This window comes from Hemibagrus wyckioides, linkage group LG18 (assembly GCF_019097595.1).
Source record: "Hemibagrus wyckioides isolate EC202008001 linkage group LG18, SWU_Hwy_1.0, whole genome shotgun sequence".
NCBI classification, from domain to species: Eukaryota; Metazoa; Chordata; class Actinopteri; order Siluriformes; family Bagridae; genus Hemibagrus; species Hemibagrus wyckioides.
Genome location: NC_080727.1, coordinates 5,605,559 through 5,614,343, shown reverse-complemented (window position 1 = coordinate 5,614,343; position 8,785 = coordinate 5,605,559). Strand labels below are relative to the sequence as shown.

At 34.6% G+C, this 8,785-nt stretch overlaps 1 protein-coding gene and 1 non-coding gene across 2 annotated transcripts; both read left to right on the top strand.

Moving 5' to 3' along the window:
- Positions 1-1,146: 1,146 nt before the first annotated feature.
- Positions 1,147-7,421, top strand: LOC131368849 (C-type mannose receptor 2-like). The gene is made up of 13 exons (XM_058415013.1): positions 1,147-1,448; positions 1,642-1,670; positions 1,919-2,308; positions 2,386-2,754; positions 2,899-3,273; positions 3,357-3,731; positions 4,030-4,416; positions 4,509-4,853; positions 4,948-5,319; positions 6,195-6,563; positions 6,698-6,709; positions 6,862-6,944; positions 7,073-7,421. The coding sequence occupies exons 1-13, from the start codon at positions 1,438-1,440 to the stop codon at positions 7,151-7,153; spliced, it is 3,198 nt and encodes a 1,065-aa protein (XP_058270996.1). The 5' UTR covers positions 1,147-1,437; the 3' UTR covers positions 7,154-7,421.
- An 838-nt stretch (positions 7,422-8,259) lies between these two features.
- LOC131369655 (U6 spliceosomal RNA) lies at positions 8,260-8,366 on the top strand. The gene has a single exon (XR_009207301.1). It is a non-coding gene; the product is annotated as a U6 spliceosomal RNA (small nuclear RNA).
- Positions 8,367-8,785: the final 419 nt, after the last annotated feature.

The following is an 8,785-nucleotide window of genomic DNA, read 5'->3' as shown; positions in this document are numbered from 1 at the left end:
TGATTATTTAATCTCCTTTTTGGGTGCAGCCTATGAGGCATAAAACCTGCAACACTTCTGACTAGCTTGTCTTTAATGTCATGCCTTTTGCAGGGTAATTAATCTTATTTTCAGATATTTAGTGCTCTTTTTTTACATTATATCTACAACTATGTTCGTATTCTATCGTTTCTCCTGTATCGACTCACACATGCTTCTTTACATTATCTCTACATTCCGTCTACACGAGCTTCGTTCCACGTCAAATTGGAGCTCTTTGGCTTCACACATTTCGTGTATTTGCTCTTACCTGCGTTTTCTACGTTGTTTTTTTACCGGAACATTCATCCTGAACGTCTCCAAAGCAAATCACAAGCAAGGCTGAAAAGTAAACAAGTAAAATTTTAATTAAATATACTTCTGAATGTATTTCTCATGCATTTTTCAGTTGTGTGCTAGCGGAAATGATCATATTTAGGATGCACAGAAGAAGACTCCTGTGCTAACAGAACCGTATGCTATTTATTTTAGTATTAGCTCCTACTTCCTGGTTTGAACCAGTTAAGTGGTTAGGTTATTGGTTCATTTCACTTATTGTATTCACTTGTCTCGTGTTACACCCTCTTTAGTGTTTGTACCTTATGTTTTTCTCATTCTGTCTCTTATTTCCTGTAATTCTAAGCTGTATTTTTTTCGTATGCTTCCTCAGAGTCTGGTTAATGATTTTGCAGCACTCCTTCTATCTTTGAGTAACTATAAAACTTCAGTTTTACATATAATTTAATGCATGTATTTTGGTCTGATTCACTCTCTCTCTCTCTCTCTCTCTCTCTCTTTAACTATTTCCCCCTTTTTAATTTGGAAGCCATTTGTGTGTGTGCGTGTTTTCTTTTCTTTTTTTTCTGCTTTAAGGTTAGTTGTGTCCTATTACAAATTCTGTTGTTGTCTCATATTACAACTTGAATAGCACCAAATAACAGGTTTTTAACAATGGACTTTTTTTTTTTTTAAATATAAAGAAGCTGTACAGAATCGGTATTTCAGTATTACCTGAAATAAAAAGAAAAAACAATAAAAGGGAAACCTGACCCCAATATCACTCAAGTAGCGTTTCGGTAAATACAGCCCCCCTTAGGCTGCCTTCCTCATGCCTCTCTCATTCAGTAACAGCGACGCGTCTGAATGGGTTCTACGGTTTTAACATCGTCTTCGAGTTAAATGAATCGAAATTTATGTCCGTTTTCTAATAATTAAACCTCAGTTCTGTTCAATTAATCGTAACATTTTTGAAGTACTGTATATTTTATACTTTAATGACTGTGGACTCTTTCACTTCATGTTGGCACATCCCACCAAATCCCTCCCACATCCTATAATACTTATACTGGCTTGTTCAGGATATGTTATTCAGTTATATTAAAGCAGTACAACAAATTGGTGGAAAGGAACGAGGAGGAAATGAGAATTGGGTAAATAAATTCACAAATCTATCTATCTATCTATCTATCTATCTATCTATCTATCTATCTATCTATCTATCTATCTATCTATCTATCTATCTATCTATCTATCTATCTATCTATCTATCTATCTATCTATCTATCTATCTAAGCCTTGGAACATATATTTAAACTGAATTTGTTCTTTGATTATGTTTTTCAGAGCCATGTTTCATCTTTTGCTGCTCTTAGGTCAGTAACCTAAAACTTTACCTACATTTCCCTGAACTTCAGTAACCAGAAAACAACTTTTCTTCAAGAATTCATTATTATTATTCATTGCAACGAATTTACTACTACTTCTAACAACAATAATCATCATCATTATCAAGATACCTACTGTGATGATACTTTAACACAGCTTAACCTTCACTTGTTGCTAAGACTATTTATTGTATAAAGTATGCTACTACAGAAAACTATCACTGTGTCTTAAACAGGGTTCTACACTACTGGAGTCTGTCTCTCTCGCCAGTATCACTTCATTAACCAGAATAAAACTTGGGCTGAAGCACAGAGATACTGCAGAGAGAATTATGTTGACTTAGCCAGTATTGATCATGCTGAAGAAGAGCTGGCTCTTTTTAGAAAGACAGACTTCAGGAGCAGCAGGAAAACCTGGATAGGACTATATGATGATCTGAACAGCTGGAAATGGTCTTTGAATAATGATTCCTTCTACAAAGAGGGAGAGAGAGTGTTCAGAAACTGGTATATAACGAAACCAAGGAACTGGGGTGGAAAAAGTTTGTGTGCATCACTGTCGAGATTTAATGGAGAATGGCAGGCGACGTATTGCTCTGCATTGCTTCAATTCCTTTGCTACGATGGTGAGTATAGAAGATATCTGTATTTACAATTAGAAGCTTTCTCTATAAGTTGTTATACAAAGCTCTCTATCTTTTAGGGAGAATACAGGCCAGTGAAAGATATGTCCTAGTTAATGAGCACTTGAACTGGACTGAAGCTCAAAGATACTGCAGAGAGCATCACACTGATCTGGCCAGTGTAAGAAGTGAGACTGAGGACCACCAGATAAGACTGATATATAATATATATAATACTTATTATTATTATGACATTATTTGGATCGGCCTGTACAGAACCAGGTCTTGGTCAGATAGAAGCAATTCTTCTTTCAGCAACTGGAAACCAGGACAACCAGATAATTATGATCAGAATGAATACTGTACTGCTGTGTCATTGAATAATGCCGATTCTGGGAAATGGACAGATGAAAACTGCAATCAAACAATCCCATTCCTCTGCTATAGAAGTGAGTAGCTCTATTACAAAAGCATGTTCGCATCTACTGGATCACAAGTATTAATTTAATATCATAAAGGCAAATCTAGCTTCTTTATTTTTTTTAACGAAATATGGAAAAATATCCTAACTCAGATTTTATTGTGTTTTCTAGCAATGTCATCAGCATCCTCTCGTGTGTATTATTTTGTTAACAAGAATAAGACCTGGATTGAAGCACAGAGGCACTGCAGAGAGAATTACACTGACCTGGCTACCATTGAGAACATGGAAGAAATGAACAGCCTTCTTAATGCAGTAAATACGAGCTACTCAGGTTTGGCCTGGATTGGATTATATGATGATCCGGACAGCTGGAGATGGTCTTTGGATGATGATAGTTTGTATAAGGAAGGAGAGAAAATGTACACTGGGTGGTACCATGAACCTGATAACTACAACGGAAAAGAGCTGTGTGTGTTTATTCGCTCTGACGGCAAATGGTCTGATGGAGATTGTAACAATTATATAAATTTCGTTTGCTATGATGGTGAGAATATATCAAAATCTTAACTAGAATGAAGTGTGTAAATTTTACTTAGTTTTATTCAGCATGATATTCCTCTATTACAGGAAGAAATGTAACAGATGGTTACATCTGGGTTGCCCAGTTCATGCCCTGGGCAGAAGCTCAGCATTACTGCAGACAGCATTACACAGACCTGGCCAGTGTGAGGAATCAAGAAGATAATAAAAAAATCCTCAACCTCACAGGTGGCTCTCCTGCATGGATTGGCTTATACAGGACCAGACTCTGGTCAGACCAGCACGAGTCTACCTATGAAAACTGGAGACCAGCCAGTCCATATATTCCAGAACAACCAGACAATGGTTTATATGTTTTTTGGGAACATGGCAATCAGCATTGCACAGCTCTATCACTTAGAGATTATGGGCAGTGGACAGATGAGGACTGCTTAGCTTCATTCCCTTTTATCTGCTATAACAGTGAGCTAACTTTTTTCTCTTATCCCTTACACTAAGTGTCTTTAATGTTACATAATACGCCAGTTTGCCATCAGATGTTTATTCATGCAAAATAGTTAAGTTAGTTTGCTTAAAAAAACAACAATGACAAAAAACAAGGTAAAATAAAAAAAAAACTTGCACAAATAGCGCTACTTTTAATGCTGATTTTTTTTCTAATTATTTATTTTATTTCCAAAATATTTGCAATACATTGTGGTTTCCCACATAATTGCTACAAAAAAAATATAATTATGCTTTTCTATTAATTCTTTGAAAGAATTCTGCCCAGGATCATTATGCACCCGTCAGTATCACTTTGTTTCTGAGAACAAGACCTGGACTGAAGCCCAGAGATACTGCAGAGGGAATTATATTGACCTGGCCACCATTACTAACATGGAGGACATGGAAAAACTGGTTGAAGCAGTATATGGAAACTATTCTGGTTTAGCATGGATTGGACTGTATGATGACATGAACAGCTGGAAATGGTCTCTGGATAATGATCTTTTATACATGGCGGGAGAGAGAAGCTTTAGAAACTGGTATATAAACAAACCAATGAACTGGCTTGGAAATAGTGCGTGTGTATACTTTTCAGTGTTTGACATGGTATGGTGGGAGGCACCTTGCTATTTCACACTGCCATTCATTTGCTTTGATGGTAAGAACAGCAATCAGACATTAAATACTGTTGAACTAGATCAGTATAGTACACTATCTTTCTGAATTGATAAACATTACTGTCTGTTTTAGGAAGGAGAAATGCTAGTGAAAACTATATCTTGGTTCAGCGATACATGAGCTGGACTGAAGCTCAGAGATACTGCAGAGAAATTTACACAGACCTGATCAGCGTGAGGAACGAGGCCGAGAACCTGAGAATACGATCATTACTCCGTCATTATTTTAGCAATGTATGGATTGGTCTATACAGAACATCATATTGGTCAGATAAAAGCAACTCCTCTTTCAGCTATTGGAATCAAGGACAGCCTGATAATTATGGACAGAGCGAACACTGTACTGCAGTTTTTACTAACTCTGGGACGTGGACAGATGAGAACTGTGGTAAAACCTTCCCATTCTTCTGCTATAGGAGTGAGTAGATTTCTGTTTTGTAATAATCGTTTTTAAAAAAGTCATTTTTAACTCCAATCTATATTTTGATCATTATTTTCTTATGCTTCTGTAGCAACATCATTATCCTCTCGTCAGTATCACTTTATTAATGTGAATAAGACCTGGACGGAAGCCCAAAGATACTGCAGAGAGAATTACACTGACCTGGCTACTGTTGAGAACATGGAGGAAGTGAACACACTCATTTACACAGCAAATAGCAACTATTCTGGTTTAGCCTGGATTGGATTGTATGGTGATCTGGGCGGCTGGAGATGGTCTTTAGATGGTGATGCTTTCTATAAGGAGGGTGAGAGAGACTTCAGAGGATGGTATGAAGAGCCAAATAACTACAATGGGAAAGAGCTGTGTGTTTCCATGCGCAGCACAGGAGAATGGTCTGATCAGCAGTGTACACTGTTATTGGGATTTATTTGCTATAGTGGTAAGTGCAGGATATATTTGTTATCTATCCCACTGTTCGATTTATCTGATATTGCGTTACATATTTTGCTTGAATTTAGTTCCTTTGTCAAGGTTAATTGCAAAATGCATCTGCTGAACTATTAGTTAAATAGTGAAGTCAAAATTAATTTTATACAACTAGTACAGATGGAGAAAGTTCAAACTTTAGTACAACGTGCTAGAAAAGCAGTGTTGTGTTAAAAATGACTTATAGCAGCTTCCACTAAACACCACTTTGCAAAAACAAGGAAGTGGACATAATTCAAAACTACGTAATTATTTGTATAAGTCCCAGTTTTTTTGTTCTCTACCAAGCATATATCCCAATGTGTCTCTAATACATGCTAGAAAAAAAAAAATTAACCAAGTTAACCTAACTAGCTAGTGCTTTTAGATCAATAGTCAAAAGTATGATTTCAACTAATTTTGTAAAATGTAGGACTGAAGAATTTAATGTAACCATTTTTTATATTTATTTAAAAACTAGTTGATTTTATTTATTTATTTATTTATTTATTTATTTATTTATTTATTTATTTATTTATTTAATAAACTACTTGATGCAATGTCATTTTACTATAACATTTAACCCTACCTTTGAAAAAAAAAATTAACAGTGAAAACCTAAAAAGATTAATTTTTATTTTTATTTTCAAATATTTCCTGCAAGAAAAATAGATTTAAAAGATCTGCACTGTAAATGATAATAATAATAATAATAATAATAATAATAATAATAATAATAATAATAATAATAATAATAATAAAGATTAGAAAGCATTGGGGTAGAACCCAAACCAGCTGTCATTTGAATATTTATCACAAACATGACTATTACATTAATCCCAACCTCAGGTACACACAGGGAATATGTGTGGATTTCTACTAGAATGACATGGCAAGAAGCTCAGAGTTTCTGCAGAGCGAATTACACAGACCTGGCCAGTGTGAGGAACGAAACAGAGCTTCAGAGGATACTGAGCATAATTCACAATGGCTATGAGGTATGGATAGGTTTATATAGGAGCCGATTGTGGTCAGATCAGAGCAACTCAACTTTTACATTCTGGAGACCAGAGAATCAAGGATACCACATATCTGAACCTGATAATGGTTTGTATATCTTTGGACAATCTGGAAGCCAACGCTGCACCTCAGTGGATTCTACTGGCAAATGGACTGATGAAAACTGCTTTGCCCGTTTCCCTTTCCTCTGCTACAGTGGTGAGTTTGTTTGTTTCCTGTGACAATATAAGAATTTAAAATATTGCTCGATTTTACGTAAGGATATAGTGTCTATAGCTAGATGAAGTTACACATGTTCTACAAATGCTTCTTCTTTTTTGTTGCTCATGTAGGATCCAATCCAGGTAAGGAAATTCAAACTTTAGTTTAAATATCTAACATAGAAAATTTCATATTTCTTTAAATATATAAGAAAACACACAACACAACTAAAGCAATGCAATTGTCAAGTGTTGTGTGATTGTGTTCATTCTGTAATACATTATTTTGATCTCAGGTGTTGTGATAGTTCTGCGAATGAAAATTCAAGTTAGAGGAAACATGCCGGACTCTCAGATTAAAGAATTGGTGTTGATGCAAGTGAGTAATTTAATGTAACGTAGCCCTATAATGTCATTTTTACTCTTTAGGTAATGTCTAGGAATGTCAATTCCTATTTATAAGGCAATTTACAGTGCTGTTATATGCGTGAATCACTTCTTTTTCAGTTTCAACAAGAATTGACCAGACTGGGGATATCAAAGATCCTCAAAATGCGAGTGAGAAACATGCGGAAGCTCAGCGCGTGAAAGAGGAAGAGATCACTGGGAAGAGATTTTGGTGTTTGTTTTATCATTTATTCCTTCCTTAATTCCTTCATTCATTCACATGTTAGTTTAGACACGGGTGAGAAATGCTGTATATAATAAGACCTGCTGATCTGTAATAAAACTCAAATTATATTTATGTACATATTCCGAATAAATGAAGCTCACTAAAATGTATACTAAATAAAATAAAATTTAAATAAATGTAAATAAAACATCTTGAAATGCCTCTTACAAAAGAAAATAAATTAATGAAAAAAATTACACATATGTATGTTAATTTTTTTAAGAGGTTTTTATAAATGATATCAAAGGTATGGTTATACAAAATATTTCATACTATATATTTTTGTGTAATTTTTGATGACATTTTTGGTTGTATGTACTGAAATACCATTTGATTAAACAAACTGAATAAAAGGCTTTAAATATGGATTGAATGTAACCTATTTGTGCTGTGTGGAGTAAAAATGTTTGAAAGAAAGTGGTAGGACACACACACACACACACACATACACACACACAGTCTATAAGTGGGCATTAGTGATTTTTAATATGTTAAAATGTTTTCACATATATCACAGTGAAAATTCCTCATTTATATTAAAATAATCACAAATACTAGAAACTTGCAGTAACGTTCACTGATTTACGTCTCTATTTTAGTAAATTTTAGTAACGTCTCTATTTTAGTAAATTGTAGTAATGTAATAACTGGTTAAAATATTATAAAAATTTCTAAATATAATATTACCTTAAATAACTGTTTTAATTAATAAAAAAAACTCATAATTTGCTGTGGTATTTGAGGAATAAAACACCTCTATATCATCACATCTCATCTTAATTTATTCCTTAATTGCAAATGGAAACTAACTGCAAAGGTCATGCTTGCGTATTTCATGGCCAGCACTTACGCACACACACACACACACACACACACACATATATATATATATATATTCACAAAAACAGGATGTCTTTTGTATGCAACCTGTTGCAGCATGACAATACCCGTGTGCTCAAAGTGATGTTCATGAATATTTATAGATCTTGAGTATCCTGTACAGTGCCCTGAACTGACCCCAGCTTCTGCGGCAGCACATATACTAAAATTGGAACGATACAGAGAAGATTGGCATGGCTCCTGTGGGATAAGGATGACACACAAAATCATTACCATATTCCTATACATAACATATTGGTGCATCTGCTAACATACTGAGACTACACAATCATCATGCACACTATATATGTTGCACACCTTCCATTTACTGCCTTAATATACTATATATAAAAAGATATATCCTTACGTACTGTACATATCCATATACTGTATATAAAATTACAGTATAAAATATAGAATTGTTCTTAAGAGGTTTTTTTTGCTTACATTTATTGCTATAGTTTGTCTTAGCCTCACCTAAGCATTTCATTAAATGTACAGTACTGTCATATTCCATCTGTACATATGACAAATAAACTTGAAACTAAACACCTCTGGGATGAAGTAGAATTGCACCCCGGACCTCCTCATCCAACATCAGCATCTAACCTCACTAATGCTCATGTGGCTGAAATCCTCACAGCCATTTCCCGAAATCTGGTGGAAAT